General features: G+C 42.7%; 1 protein-coding gene across 5 annotated transcripts in view; it reads right to left on the bottom strand.

Annotated features, from left to right (window-relative positions):
• Positions 1–16,842, bottom strand: part of TRAPPC9 (trafficking protein particle complex 9) — a 1,860,352-nt gene that overhangs the window by 1,817,593 nt on the left and 25,917 nt on the right. For all 5 annotated transcript variants that reach the window (XM_029592072.1, XM_029592073.1, XM_029592076.1 and 2 more), the window contains one exon: positions 10,531–10,557. In XM_029592072.1, the coding sequence (XP_029447932.1) occupies positions 10,531–10,557 (27 nt within the window). The remainder of the gene's footprint in view (positions 1–10,530; positions 10,558–16,842) is intronic.

Consider the following 16,842-nt stretch of genomic DNA (forward strand, 5'->3'; position numbering starts at 1 on the left):
GCCCTTTCAAGTAAGAGAGAATGAAGACAGGTCCTCCATTGTGTACTGGCCCCTGCTGAGGCAGTCCTCATTACCTGGGTAGGGGCAGAGGAGCTCCACTCAGCAATCTCACCAAGTCTGTATACCAGGATCTCCTTGGCCAATCCAGGCCACTAGGACTATTGAGGAGTGGTCCTCTATCTTCCTTATTACCTTGCCTATAAGAGGCATGGTGGGAAGACACAGCAGGCTGTGTCTCGGCCAGGGCAGAGAAGAGTGTCTATCCCACTGGCACCTCCCTCTGCCCAACAGATGAAAAACTTGTTAGCTTTGACATTCACCCGAGTTGCCATTAAGTCTATATCCAGGTGCCGCTGGATCCACAATCAGCTGGAAGGTCTCTCAACTCACATTCTCCTGGGTCCAGCCTGCTTCTGCTGAGGAAAGCCATCAGGAGATTCTCCTTCCTGGCTTTGTATTACCTGACAGAAAGAGGCCTACTCAAACAAGAGGGTCATTTCTTGTGCCAGTGTGAGGCTGCAGGTACCCCCCTGCTTGTTAACATATGACACTGTCGGACTGCTGTAGCTTTGTCCAACAGAACTCACACTGCCTTTTCTTTTTGTCAGGAGGAGAAAATAACAGAGCAGGTTTGATGGCCTGTTTCTAGGCTATTTATTGACCAGAGTGCTTCCTTTCCTGACCAGAGTCCCTGGGTTGAGTGGCCCTGGCAATGGGCTGCCCATCCCCTTAGGCTGGCATCTGCAGCTACAATGATCCAGCTGGGCGATTCCAGGCTTACTACCCCTCTAGGCTGGAGGGTTTAGCCACCAGTCCATGTCCCTCCTGCAGGCTGGTGGAGCCAGAGCTGACAACCTTGAAACACAGGGTGCAGCAATTGCTGGTCCTGCCCCAAGAGGATCACTGCAGGCATCATCGCGGCCTCCTGGAGTCCCTGCCATCGGACTGCCTGTGGCCTATAAAAGTGCAATGTGCCAGTGTGCCATGTGCAATGTGCAATGTGCCAGCGAACCCCTCATGCCAGATTTTCCCTCTGTTGAAATGGAGAAGAAAAGGAAGGTGAAAGTTTCAACTACTGTAAGCTCTACTCCCTTGAAGTGCCCAATGGACCAGCAAGTTTTAAAGCTCAACTCAACACTGCAGGATCTTCTGAGTATGGACCTGGATAATGCATCCTTAAGCCCAGAGAAAAGATATCCATTAGCTCCCTATCACACTATCTAGTGAGAACTTTCCTGTAGGAAGTTTGTTGATTTTTGCCTTAGGAAATGAAGAGAAACAGCAGCTACCTCAAGGCTCTGAAAATGTTTCCTCTTTGAATTGCTCAATGATATCAGGAGAAGCTCTCTGTGATCTTCCAAAACCTGTTCAAAGCCCAGCTGTTTACAAAGGAGACAATTTGGCTGGTTTGCCTATTACTAGTGAGCCAACTGAGATCTCATTAAAAAACGTTTGGAAAGCTATCACACATATTGAGACTTCTGTTTCTAATTCTGTTGCACAGCTTTGTCAATATTCATCAGCTGTTTCTATAAAATAAACAGAGGCAGAAACGATTGGGACAAACTGAAACCAACTTAGGTGTCCAGTTTGGAGCTATGATTAATATACAGTCTTCACTAGCTTCAGGAATTAAAGATAATTTGAGTTTTCATTATAAGAGTGTGAAATGTTAGAAAACAGACTAAGATCAAAAAATGTACATCTGTTAAATTTTCCAAAAAAACATGTTTATCTGGGATTGAACTCTTAAAAAAAAAAAAAAAATTATGTCACTGAGATTTTACAGTTTTCCTCTATCAAATTCTTATGTGCATGACAAAAAAAAAAGAAAGGTAGGAACAGCAAATGGCGCCATGGATGTACTGGCATCCATTAATAGTTCTGATGTATCTATTTTTGCAGACCTCTAATGATAACATAGCAACTAGGTCTACTTGTGTGTCAGCTAGTGATAGGGATTTATTCCTTCAACAGTATTTTAGATATAAAAGTTCTTTACTCTGTGGTCATACTATTAAAGATTTTCCAGGTATCTCAAGAGAAACACAAGCTAAAAGAAAGCTGTTTCTCGGTTTAAAATGTAGCAACAGGTGCTACGTTTTTCTTAAAATTCCCCTGTAAATGTTTGGTAGAATTTCAGGGGAATACGTGTATATATTTCTAGATCCTGGTCATTTAGAAACTTTTTTTTCTGATGAAACTTCTTAAATGCTTTTATGCTATTAATCTAGATAGTACCAGGAATCTTCGTTACTGCTTCCATTATGTGGACTTGTTCTTTGAAGATGGGTTGTTAATCGTAAGTTTTCTTTTCTTTTGAATAAATACTTGAAATGCTTTTCTTATATCATGTAATACTGAATAAATATAGAATAAATTAAAAAAAAAAGAAATGCAGGGGATCAACACAACAGCATGGCCTGCTGTTGCAGGTGCATGTGTGCTCTGGCCCAAGAGACTAGATCCAAGGAGGCTGACGTGTGCTAGTACCTGTAGATAGTCCCACACTTTTGAGAATGAATGGTTGCTACCTGATCTATTAGTCTGGAGACGCTCTTGGGGAACAGAGAAACTCTTTCCTCTCCTGTACAGAACAGGGTACCCACGAACTCCACGATCTGAGATGGCTGCAAATTGCTCTACAAATTGTTTAACACCCAACCTAAACACTGCAAGAGGTGTACTACTGCTTTCAAGGGTTTTAGGTTCTCCTGAGCTGATTTGGCCCTTATAAGTCATTCGTCTAAATGGGGGTGAATCATTATGCCCTGTTTGCAGAGAGCCGCTGCACAACAACAATGACCTTGGTAAAGGTTTTGGGAGCTGCTGCTAGCCTGAAGGGTAGCGTCTGGAATTGAATGTGTTGGCCCAACACATAGAAATGTAAGAGAGACTGATGAGAGACCCAAACAGGAATTTGAAAATATGCCTCTGCCAGGTTCAAACATGCCAAGAACTCTCCCCTTCTTGACCTACTGTATCATCTCCATGCAGAAATGCAGTACATGAAGGCATATGTTGATGATCTAAATCCAGGACAGGGCGGAAGGATCCATCCCTTCTTTGGTACCACAAAATAGACTGAATAAGTACCTTGCTCTCTTTCCTGCGGAGATACTCGGCACTATAGCTTTTGAGACCCTGTAGGTTTAGTACAGTGTCTCTTATTGCCTCTCTTTTGAGGCAAGCAGTACATGGGGAAATCATAAAGACTTCTGAGACCAGCTTCATACATTCTGAGGTATACCACCTTTGTAGGACATCCAGAACCCAATGGTCCATCGTAATTTGGGTCCACTCCACATTTTTCACCTATAGTAACTATGTTATGTGGCTGCCCACCAGCACTATTGCTTTAGAAACCTGCTGTGTATCGTTGGAGAAGTTGACTGCCTCCTGCTGTGGCAGGGGGCTCCACCTTGGCTCTTCTAGCTTCCTGAAGGGGCTGGGCCTTATTTCGTATCATGCCAGTAGGAAATCTCCTGCCTAGCTTGTTTGTGCATGGGTCTTGGACTCTGAGTCTTAGAAATTCTCGCTCCTAGGTGGGGCATATCTTCTGGGAGTCTCTGGAATTTTGATTCCCCAAATATATAACCAGCTTTTCCAGTTCTTCCCCAAACAGTATACCTCCCTTAAAGAGAAGCTTACCAAGGTGTGACTTAGAGGCTGAATCTGCCACCCAATTGTGCAGCCATAGCAATCTCCTGGCTACGCCAGAAGCTAACACCAGGGAGACATCCTTAACTCATACATGACATCTACCAAAAATGCTAAGGTTGGCTCTGGAGACACTGTTTCTGTACACTCCAGGAGCTGCTGAATCCAGGTGAGGCGGCTCATGCCACATAGCTCCTGCAAATGGAAGTTTGTATTGCCATGGCATTAGTGGAAAATGTCTGCTTTAGAATGGCCTCTACTTTCCTATCCTGAATATAGGATTCATTCCCCCTTCTACTGAGATAATTGTTTTATGTGTTACTGCTGAGACCAAGGCCTGGTTAACCTAAACAAAGTAATTATTTTCTCCCTGGGCAATCAGTAAATTTTACTCAATCCCCCGCTATCCTTAAGCGCCCCGCCCACAGGACTTCCCATTCTGTCATTATTTATTTATTTTATTTATTTAACATTTTTCTATACCGACCTTCAAGGTTAAATACCATATCAGGTCGGTTTACATCGAACAGGGGTAGATCAGTGTAACATAACATAACAAAGGAACAACTTTTTATAATTAGTGGAGGTAAAGCAGAAAAGTAAGAAAGTTACATAATAACAAGGACCATGAACTAGGAAGCTGAATTCAGCTGGAAAAAGAGAAACCTTAAGAATGTATTAAATTAAAATACTAGGAGACTAGTAACTGATGAGAATATTACCATGCACATCAGGGCACTGTGCAATGAGAATATTCTTGGTGGCTTCTTTAATCCTTAAAGGATAAGGCAGACAAAAAGAGAATTTGAAAAGTAGCTTGCTGTATAGCCAAAAACTCATAATACTTTTTTTTTTTTTTTTTTTAAATAAACCCACAGCAGGAATGTTAGATAACTGAGAGGTCCAAGGGGCACTTGGAGAAGACAAGGCCATAGTGGAAAGACTAAATGAATTCTTTGCTTCAGTGTTTACTGAAAAGGATATTGGGGAGCTACATGTGCCAGAAACTGTATTTAATGGTGATGATTCAGAAGAACTAAAACAAATCACAGTGAACTTGGATGATGTAACAGGGCAGACTGACAAACTAAAGAGGAACAAATCACCTAGACCAAAAGGTTTACACCCCAGTTCTGAAAGAATTAAAAAATGAAACTCCTGATTTATTACTAATAATTTGTAAGCTATCTTTAAAATCATCCATTGTTCCTGAAGATTGGAGGGTGAATAACGTGATGCCGAACTTTAAAAAGGGCTCCAGGGGTAACTGGGAAACTACAGCCTAGTGAGCAAGTATTCAGTACCAGTAAAAATCTTATAAACTATTCTAAAGAACAAAATCACAGAACATAAAAAAAAAGCATGGTTCAATGGGACACAGCCAGCATGGATTTACACAAGGGAAGTCTTGACTCACCAATCTGCTATATTGTTTTGACGGGGTTAATAAATATGTGGATAAACATGAACCAGTTAATATAGTGTATCTGGATTTTCAGAAAGCATTTGACAAAGCTCTCCACAAGAAACTCCTGAGAAAAATAAAAAAAAAGTCTTGGGATAGGAGGCAATGTCAGATTCTGAATTGCAAATTGGTTAAAAGATAGGAAACAGAGTAGGAATAAATGATCCATTTTCTCAGTGAAGAAAGGTAAACAAAACAGTCGAGAGCCTCAGGAATCTGTCTTGGGACTGGTGATTTTTAATATATAGCTATAAATTATCTAGAAAAGGGAACAACAAGTGAAGTGAACAAATTTGGAGATGAGACAAAATTATTCCGAGTAGTGAAATCTGAAGTGAATTGTAAGAAACTGCAGGAAGCCCTTGTGAGACTTGGGAGATGAGGTATCCAAAGGCAGATGAAATTTAATGTGGTCAAGTGCAACGTAATGCGCATATGGAACAGTAACCCACACTATAGTTACACGATGTTAGGTTCCATATTAGAAGCTACCACCCAGGAAAGAAAATTGGGCATCTTTGTAGATAATTTGAAATCTTCAGCTCAGTGCCCAGCAGCAATTAAAAATGCAAACAATAAAAACGAAGAATGTCATAATACCTCTGTGTCGCTCCTTGGTGAGACTGCACCTAAAGTACTGTGTGCTATTCTGGTCACTGTATCAAAAAATATACAGCTAAACTGGAAAAGATACAGGGAGGAATGACCAAAATGATAAAGGGGAGGGAATGGCTTCTTTATGAGAAAAGGCTAAAAAGAGATTTGGGCTTAAGTGAACCCTTAAGGTTTCTTTAATTAATACTGAATATATTGAAGGATGTGATGGAAGTGCTTTAAATACTATTAAGTGAATTTTCTATACTCAGTATTATTTCTGTATACAAGTTAAACATTTTGTGTAATGTATGTGTGAAAACTTGAAAAATAAAGAATTATAAATAAAAAAAAAAGAGATTTGGGCTGTTCAGTTTGGAGAAGAGACTGCTGAGGGGGGATGTGATAGAGGTCTATAAAATCATGAGTGGGTAAATATGAATAGATTATTTACTCTTTCAACATATGCAAAAACTAGGGGGCACTCAATAGAATTAATAAGTAGCACATTTAAAACAAATCAGAGAAATTATTTTCACTCAATACACAATTAGGCTCTGGAATTCATTGCCAGATGATGTGGTAAAAGCAGCTAACACAGCCATGTTTAAAAAAAGGTTTGGACAAGTTCCTAGAAGAGAAGTCCATAAAAACTATTATTCACCAGACAGACTTGAGAAAGGCCACTACTTATCCCTGGAGATTAGCAGCATGAGATCTACAGTATCTATTGTTTAGGATCCTGCCAGGTTCTTATGGCCTGGATTGGCCATTATTGGAAACAGGATACTGTTCTTGATGGACCCTTGGTCTGACCCAGTATGGCAATTCTTATGATAGGATCCCCTTCTACTGGATCTTTCAGGCTGGTATCCTATATCTTTAAGGATGTCTGACATTAGAAATAATTCTTCTTTTCTGAATAGGCGGACTATTGCTGATTCCTCTTCTTCTGAAGAGCATTCCACTTCCTCCTGGGAACCCAGCTGGGAATCTCACTCAGACTCATCCCTTCACCAAGGTCTTCCCCTAGGCTCCTGGAAAGGGGCTCCTGAAAGGAATCTTCCTTTGATCATTTGATGCATGTCTTAATGGAGTGACTATCCACAAGGGCCCCAAATAATGCTGACTCTTCTAGTTTCTGTAGTCCACAAAATAACTGATACATCTGTCAAAGTCAAAAGGTTGCATTGTATCTTTGTTCAATTCAACGTAAAATGTTCATTACTTATCCTTGCTCTAAACACTATTTCTTAGATAAAACAAGATGTATTAGTTGTTGCAAAACTTGATCCCTGCACTAGGTAAAATACTGAAGTATTAAGCAATCCTTAGATAGTGGAATTAGCCTATGTGAAGGTTGAAAAATGAATTGTGTGTGATAGAAAATAGATATAATGCCGAGATGTCCTTGTTTGTGACTAAAAGTGTGCTGCACTGGTATGTAATTGCAATGAGGTCCGGGGTCATGCTGACCTGTTAATTTAGTTATGATTTAGAATGAGATGATGAAACAAAATGTAAGAAGTGAAATTATGATTAGTTCATCTGAAATATCTTTTAACCATGATTTTGTAATAGATAGAGAACATATAAGCTTGTTTGTATGCATTAGTTTTTCAGAAGTATCCTGAGTATACTTCTCAAGAAATCTTACATTGAATTAAAATGGATACTTATACTGTTTTAATGACTTGTTTATTTCTATTTTTGGGGTAGCATAGAGGTAAAATGTTTTTAAATTCCACACATCATAAACACAAATTCTGGTCAAGAGCCACCTTGGCATGCTATCACCGGCTGTAAAGTTTAAGGTGCTAGTTCCCCCAAAATTGACATCTTATGTTAAAGCTTTCCCATGGTGTGGCCACTGCAGAAAAGGGTAATGATATCTGCCCCCCCCCCCCCCCCCCAGGAGTAAAGAGTTTCTTTCACCCAATGGAAGCCCAGCTGATTCAATCACTGAATTTGTCTTCTGCTGGTCATACCTAACCAGGGGGAGAGGGACAGCCTCTGGTGCAGCATCACACACAGGGCAAAAGGACCTGTTTGGCCCCACAGCCTGCATATCCCCTGCCCTTAAACACTGGCACGGAGCAAGGCTAATTCCTGCTGAAGAGCCACCTTAGCGATAGCTTTCAGTTCCCATGGCGGTTGTATGTCTCACTTTAAAGAGTGACGTCATGGATACAACAAGTGCAGAGAAATCTTTCCAGGTCTTATGAAGAGGGTGCTCACTGCAATATCCAGCGTGGACAACACACTCCTCCATTTACCGTGTCAAGCTGTTTTGCTTAGGAAAACCAGTCCTGGATCTGGTAATAGCAGAATACAATGATAATATACAGGTGGTAGCAGATTTGACAACCTGTGCAAGTTTCCATTTTTCTGGTTAATGGGTCTGAAGTTGGGACAAAATGACAAAGTCCTGGCGTTAGTAAGTTACCAACCTTAGAATTCAAAATATTTACTATGTACCTATAGCAACATCAGCAAATACAACGCTACAATAAGATAATCTGCATGGTTGCATGCTTATAAATATGGTTGAGTTTTAATGTAAAACACTTCAGAATACTCTTATCATACATTTAAATTCCTGCTGACTTTACAGAACAGTTCTGCTGAGGGGAGAGAAAGAAAGCATAGCGCTCTGTTAAAGGAGATTAAAGATGGCTGACAGATATTACACAAAAAAACTAATTACAGCCATCCTATATATAACTGTCATCTCAAGTTGCTAATACGATGACCTTCAATTCTGTACTTTATTATAACCAAAACCTTTGACAACTTCTAAAAACAGAACACTTATCATTATCTAATTGCTAACAGGGACTTGATACCATATCACTATGCCCCTTTTTCAGTTCCATATGACAGATTGCAGCATTATGGTTTTTTCTTATTATGTTACATAGTAAATTTTTAAATAGGCCTGCCCAGGGTAATTGTTTTGAGATATGATAATCATCCCATTCGCTCTATCTTGGGAAGAACAGAACTATCAAGAGCTGCTCATAAAAAATACACAACACCCACTAATAGTAAACATAAAAATTAATAAAGAAAATGACAAACTAAAATCCCTAGGAAAAAAAAAATAAAACAAATAACTCAAATAAGCCTTCTTTCACAACTGCCTTTTAAAGGGGATAAAGACCTGGCTCATATTACTACTCTTTGAAGAGGGGAATTTCAAAGTCAGGGTCTTACAGTCAAACACACTCATTCTACCAATTCTTCCGTTCCTTTAGTCCTGGGGCAATTCTGCACTACTGCAGAGTGCAGAATTTGCACAGAACTGCCAAATTCTGAGCAGAAAATGGCGCAGATGAAGGCCCCAGCGTGCTGCGAACGCAGCGTGCACCATTTGCAGAAAAGATGAAGGCCTCGGTGAGAGAGAGTGTGTCTAAGAGGAAGGGGAGAGGATGTGAGGGAGAGCACATGGATGGGGGTGAGAGAGCAGGGGGTGCTTGAGTGTGGCTGCCAGAGAGAGGAAGCCTATATGAGGCGATTGTGAAAGAGTGTGTGTGAGAAAGAAAAGAAGCGTGTGTGAGAGAGAGAGAGAGAGAGAGAGAGAGACTGACTGTGTGAGGGGCAGTACTGAGATCAGGGACAAACTCTGGGACTGGCAATAGAGTGGGAGAGATATTAGCAGGTGGAGGAGTTGGGCCTGAGAGGGAAAGTGGCCAGGGGAGTAGGTAGTGTGGAAGGGACACTCTTACAGTGCATTTCTAGGGAAATTCTGCTCAAAATATTTAAAATTCTGCATCTCTAAGTAATAACTTTTTTCTGTACCAATTTAAAATGTAATTACTTAAAGAACTGATATGCAAATTGTGTTATTTTGACCAATATAAAGCATGCAGAATTTTAAGTTTTTGTGCACAGAATTCTGCCAGGAGTAATTCCTTGCATGGCTGACCAGAGCTAATTCTATGGAGATTAAGCCAGTCAAACAGCAGGACTAGCCTGCATACCCCTTCCAGTTTTACACTGCCATGCACAGAATAAAACTAGCTGGACCTTGCCACTAGTTTACAGTTTCAGGACAGCACTGCACCAACCTTTAAAATCATTTTAAAAGACAATTTAATTTTTAATTCTATGAACAGAAAAGGAAAAATATTTAGAAAACTTGAGTACTAGGCCAGAATTTTTAGGCACCTGGAAAAGTGCTCTTAACTACCATAACTTTTTTCCATATTGTGCTCTTTTTTGTGGTGGGAATTATGTTCATTTTGCTTTTTTCCCTACTTTTGATTCCTGTTTCTCTTCCCTTCCTCTGTCTTCTTCCCTCCATCCTAGCAGTTCCCCCTTTCTGCCAGCTGCCACAGCTCTCCTTAGGCCTGATACAATAGCCGTCTCTCTGGGTAAGTGCCCAGGCAATCTGGAGTTGGTCCTGAACTGCCCATTAATGTGTGAAAACTAGATCATGTACTCTACCCTAGGCTTTTTTATTTCAAAAGCAACTTCTTGAAAGCAGAAAAAAGCAAAATTCATATGCAAAAAGCACAGCAGGACTTTTGACCAATCCTTAAAACTGGCGCTTCAGGGCAAAAGCCCTGAAACACTATTTGCACCAGATTCTGCCTGCATAATTTATTCTGAGAAATATTTTACTTTACAAAATTACAAGAAAATTAAAGCCTTTTTTTTTTTTTTTTTAGATTTATGAAAACAGTCATTGTTTGAGGTTAACTAACCAGTTCCTGTTTGCTTCTTACAGGCACAATGCCCACACCGTATTATGATGATTATGAAAAAATTTCAAACAAAACATATTGCTCAACCTGTGGATGCCATACCTGGATCAATGAGAACTTCTTGAGCCCCTACAAAAAAGAAAAATATTAAATTTATCAATTCAGCCAAGATGCAGAAAAATCCAAGCTAATGTGTTCAGAAGTTCTGCTCCGCACTTTGGTTTAAATCCAAAGGCAAGTCAAACAAGAGGAGAAACAATCATCATTCCTTATTCTAAAATACTTAATAGCTGCATAAAGAGGAATAAACAGATTATTCATAAAACATATGCATAAAAATTATTTACAGCCCAGTAACCAATCTAGCTAGAGTAGTTGACCCAATTTTTTTTTTTTTTTTTTTTTTAAACAAGAAGGGTTTTTCAGGAATAAAAAAAAAAGGTTTCTTATACTTCTTAAAATGTCTTATAAGGGTATCATACACTTCTGTGCAGCACAGCAAAATCTGTGTGGAGCTAGACTGTATTTGTAATCATTTACAACTGGAGTCTTAGTAGGGTTATATCATCTTTTAAAAGGACCAACAAAAAAAATTTTTTAATATATGAGCTTTTATGATGCTAGCGTAGGGCTCAGTGGCAGCACCAGGAACTACCATGCAAGAAACCTGGGTTTGATTCGCCAGGTCAGGTCTTCCACTCCTCAAGCCAGCCGGGCATGCTGCGGAGCCAGCATTTATAATCCCTGGGGAGAAGAAATCCTAGAGGCCGGATTAGTGCAGGGCTCCAGAAGGACGACTGTCCCTGTAATAACTGGTGTGAGTTGGTGGGTAGGCGAAAACCCCTGGGTGGTTGCAAAGAAAGGCTCAAGGCACAGGGATCCCAGCCCTGGTTTCAACTGAGCTAGAAGCACAAATCATCACAGGACACATTTATTTGCAGTGGTTGCATGGGGGAGTTTTATGCAGTGGGTACTATACATATATTTGTATTAAGCGGTCATTGGGAAGACTACACCAATGCATCCGTTTGTTTTCTTTTGTATTGCTTATTAAGCTTTTTATTGAGCTTTTCATATACAACATAAAACTATATATAAGCTATAGAAATAATAAATAGTAACAGTAAAAATCACTATATTTTCCCTTGTTCTTAAATTGACACTTTAGAGCAAAAGTTTCACAGCAGTTTTACTGAATTTTGTTGTTTTTTTTTTTTTACTTTATTAAGTTTAATTTATACTCAATATATACTTAAATTTCAGCAAACACAGAGAGCATGAAAGAAAAAAATATTCATTGAGATTTTGGCAAGCACAACTTAATCAACCTATCCACATCAATGGGAGACAGAAGAAAATGAAAAATATACAGAAAAAAAAAAAAAAAAAGTCAACTTAATTTAATAGACCCTAATGACAATACTAGTTGGGGGTGTCTTATTTTGAAGAAAAATTTCCCAACTATACGGGATCTGGGAAAACATATTTAGCACCTGCATAGCTAATTAAATATTTACATGGGAATTTCAGCATAAAGGTGGCACCTAAGGCCAAAACACTTTTTTAAGAAGAAATATGGAGGCTCAAGCGGTGAGAAAAGACTGCCTTATTATTTGGGGTGAGGTGCGCTTACCCGGCCCTACGGATTTCCTGAAATCATTGCCTGCTTGAATCCCGCGACTGACGTCATCCAGCTAAGACGCAGGAGGCCTTTAAAAACGCCCTCCCTGCGGTGCGCGCAGGCAGCGCCAGCGCGCGGCTTAGTCTCTCTTGGTGGAATGTTGCCTTAGTCTCTTTTCATTTAAAAAAAAGAATACGTTGAATCAATATTCATCATTACGATCTCATCGCTGCCTCCATTGGTTGCTCCAGAAAGAAATAAGAAGAGTGGGAAATAAAACATCATAGTTTCCTGACATTATTAACTGGTTGGAATGCCGCATACCAAACGCAAGGACAGGGTACGGGGCAAGGCCTGGACAGCTCACACTCCAGTTCCTGTACAGTCTACGAGGTTTTTTTCCCCCCTGGCGAATACATTATCTCCTGGAAGGCTGTCCGTTTGCACAGCCTGTTGAGGAGCATTGCTGAACATTCACACATCATTAAGCCCTGGAGCTCCTGAGATCCCAATCCACCCCTGCAGTGGACAGCCTATGAATCAGATGCAGTTGACCATCGGAAGGCGGTGAGTGAACAGTTATCTGTTGAGGTGATTGCTGAGGACAGTTCCGCTGATAGTATTGTCTAGTGGAGGCAACGGTGCACTGTTCCAGCAGCAACAGCGAGAGCTTGAAGCCAACATTAGAGACTTCAACGCCTTTGGGGCAAAAGGCTTGGACAGTGTTAACCCCGAAAGGGCAAGAACACTGTCATGGAACTAAAGTAGGAGTACATACTTCGAATCTAGGTTCTGTAGGAAAACAGGAGATTATGCTTGAGGAGTATTTGGAAAGCATTAGTTTAATTAGAAACTTCAATTAGTAATTTATCCACCGTAATGTCTCCAACGCAGCAACAGGTTCAACAGATAGACCCTTTAGACCAATCACATACAAGAAAAAATAAATGAGTTAGAAAAACAGGTGACCTGGAAACCCAGTTGTATCTCCCTTTCCTGAAAGACAAGTAAAGTAACGAGAATCAGGGCTTCCCGATCCCGAAAAACCTTCCAACTCTCCAGATGAGAGTTAGATTACAGTCACTAATCACTGAGGTTCAGAAGCAACCAAAGCTGCCACTTGCAGTCACCCTCAGATGGGGTAGGGTCACCACAGAAATCAATGGAGGGACCCCAGCAAAAATGGTCCAATGAACGCCACTGCTGTCCCCGGTCCTGGCCTACAAGAAGATGCACAGATTAAAAAGAATCGAGGCTCCAGTTCGATGATAAACCTGCAAAGGCAGAGCTCCAGGGGGATTTCTAATATGGGAGGGGGGGGGGTCGAAAGACATAGTCCTCTTTTGAGGAAGGGGAAGACTGCTGACACTACCCTCCTGGTATCCACTCCTATTGGAGTTCGACCAGGAGCACAGTATTTGGTCAGTCCTGTGAGTGCGGCGTACAACCTGTTGTGCTCACCACTAGGGAAACACACACACCCCCATACAAAAAAAGAGGGCAACTAGAAGAATAGTGCCCTCCGCTGTAAAAGCATGCTCACCAGTACTCATCACAGGTATCCCATCCTATGGATAATGGCACACCTACGAATCTACTCACCGTGCCTGTGGGTAGAATCCCACAGCACAGCAAGGACAGAGCACCACCTATTAGTTGGTGGCTGCGCTGCCAAAAAGAAGTCAGTGTGTGATGGCACCTTCCTCGCCAATGCTCCCTAGCACTTTATAGCTCAGAACGGATGAGGAAGTTGATACCTTGACGCGATGGCAGAACCATGGCATGGCTGTGTACTGCACCAACAGAGAGAATGCCACCTGCCAGCACTCGAGGCACTTGGAGTAGATGACCCCTGCTGTACTCAATCGCACATGCTACACGCCACTGTTGCATTAACTCCCAATAGAGTGAATAGGAACAGTGCGACAACAGCATCCCTAGTACCACTGGGGATCTGATTATGGCGTGGTAGTGTGTGGCATTCTATGGTGGTGCCCCCATGGTACTCCCAGTACTTGATAATACTCCAAGAGGCTGAACAGAGCTCTTGACATGGCATCAAAAATGGCACACTGCTGTTTCCCCCCATGGAACGGTAGCAGCAAAGGCCATGGCGACAGACTGTGCCCATGGTGCTCTGCGGTGGTGGTATCCAGAAGCATCTAACCAAGTCCACTGGTGCTCAACTTGGTGACAGCTCCCACAGCACTGTCAAGCTCACCAACGATGGGTCACATCAATGGCACCAATTGCTGCCGCACTCAGGGCTTCAACAGCGCTTGACAGTGTCTTGACCAGTTTGAATGTATATAGTGCCATCCTCAGCACCCGTGGACAATCGCCAGCCCGGCGGCACTGATAGAGACCCCGATGGACCAGTGGTACCAAGGACGCCAGAGGTGCCTGCAGGCAAAGGCTCTGCAGCCCCAGCATGGCCTTGTCACGGCTCATCGGTGCCCAAAGGAAACAATGACTGCTGATGCCATTGACTGTTCCTCTTGGCTCAGCTATACTTCTGAGGAAGTCGATGTTGCAAGCTTGATGGCATCCCTCGCCAGCGGCCATGGATGATGATAGCCTCGACAGCAATACTAGCGCTCATTAGCACCAATGGTGCACGAAGCCAGGCAGGGCCTCCGATGTCCTCTGATCCCAGTGGCTCAAGGCCCCTGATAGCATCCATGGTGCCTGATAACCATAGGCTAGTGTTGGTACAGCACAATGACCCTCGGTGTCCCATCTGGATACCGCAAAGGAGCCTCAAGAGCACCGGAACACTGCGCCTGGATGCCCCTGCATTCCAGGGTGCCTTGAGTCAATGGCGACCCCAGCGCTCGACAGGACCAATGCCATCCAAGGACCAAAAACCCTGTTGCCCGAGGGTTTTATTGGCATTCGAGGATCTCAGGAACCCCAGTGGTCAATGGCCTCGAGGGCAACCAGGGTGCTCAATGGCCATTCCCAGTACCTCGTCAATGGTGCTGGACATAGACGAGAGCGGCACAAGTGACATCGCTGCACACACGCCAATGGTCTCCATGGCAGCCCTGCATCTCGATGGAATCAATGGTATTGAGACGGCTCTTCACTGCGAAGGCATTGAAAGCAGCCACCCACCTCGCTGCATCGAAGGCGACCTCACATGCACCTTGACAGGATGGAGGGCATGCATTCAATGGGATTGAGGGCGCCTATGGCGGCTGTGATGGCATAGGGGGGGTGGGGGGTCATGGCTCTCAATGGCAGTCCTGGTCCCCAACGCGGTCTAGACCGCAACACTAGAGGTCGGTACTGCTACTCCATCGCATCAAGGCCCAAGCACTTGACGCCAAGGTCGATGCCATTCCTCCGGTGCATCGAGACTCTATGGTGCCCACCAATGCCTATAGCACAGAAGGCTCAGCCAGCACACTCGAAGCATGCATAGTGCTTGATGGCACCCACATGGCTCTTACGGTATCAAGGATGCCGCAGTACATCAACAGTGAGGGTGATCATGGAGCTCAATGGCAGACCTGGTCTACAACGCGGTCCTGACATCGACCCATCAGACCAGGTAGCATGGGCAACAATTAACGGGCATGGCACCGATAGTGCAGCAGCGTCACTTACTACGCTCCTGTTCACCCTCTCTCACAAGAGACTGCACTGCCATCATAGGCAAACAGGAGGGGAGGCTTCTGCCCAAAGGACTAATTCCTTTGAATGTAGGGAGGATGAGCTCTCCCCCAAACAGGAACGGTGTGGTCCTCGATCTCTTCACTGTCTAAACATCCATCGATGCTGATCGATCGGTGAAACGACATGGAACTCCTGCCCAGACAGAACTCAGGCGAGTCACCTACAGACTGCATTCTGTCAGTCCTGCCAGCACCTGACAAAGGTACAAAAACAGACAGAGCAAGGAGAGGACACAGATACTAAACTTCAGGTTCAGTATTTGTTTAATATGGGATCGTATTAGTCGCTGTGCAGCCTGGTAAAGTATAAGTCCTGCCATGCAGCTGGCAGACAGTGGAAAGAAAAGGAAAAAAAATAAAAATAAAACTACTGTAAGGTAAGGGAAAGAAAACCAGCTGTAGCTCTAGAAAAATCAATTATAAAAACTGAGGAGAGCAAAGCTGAATCCCATGAAACACACAGCTCTGTGAGGGGGGGGGGGGAGAGAGACTGAGGGACAGCTGCACATGCTCTGTAGAGCATGTGCGAAAGTTCCACAATCTTTGAGATCAAAGTTCCAGACTGGACTCCATCTGATGATGTCACACGTGTGAGGACAACCATCCTGCTTGTACTCAGATAAAGTATCTTTCAATCTAGTTATTGCAGTCCATATTGAATCCACGGTAATAGTAACAAGATTACCAAAGTTGTCAACTGGGAAAAGAGAGAGAGAGGCTCTAGTCTCAGCTAAAGAGCTCTCAGCAAGGGAGGGATTCAGGGCTATCATAGATCCTGGTTCCACTAATCCAGCTTCCAGTTGAGTGAAACCCGGCATCTGCAGAGGGTTAGGGCCATCGGAACCTACAGAAACAGTAGCCTCTTGCTGAACGGAGTCATACAAGGCTCCAAGTTCCATAGTGCCCGAAGCAAGACTGAAAAAATGTAAAGACTCTATTGTTTGAGAAGTTGAGGGTGTAGAATGAGGCAACGCTTGGCCTACCTTCATCATAGACCCTCTTCTTAACCATCAAAAGTCAAAAAAATGCAGGAGAAAGGGCTTCCAAAAATGGACCTAAGAGGTCACACCTCACTTGTTTCCATTTCCAAGCTATTTATAAGTTTATTAAAAG

This window comes from Rhinatrema bivittatum, chromosome 2 (assembly GCF_901001135.1).
Source record: "Rhinatrema bivittatum chromosome 2, aRhiBiv1.1, whole genome shotgun sequence".
Taxonomy (NCBI): Eukaryota; Metazoa; Chordata; class Amphibia; order Gymnophiona; family Rhinatrematidae; genus Rhinatrema; species Rhinatrema bivittatum.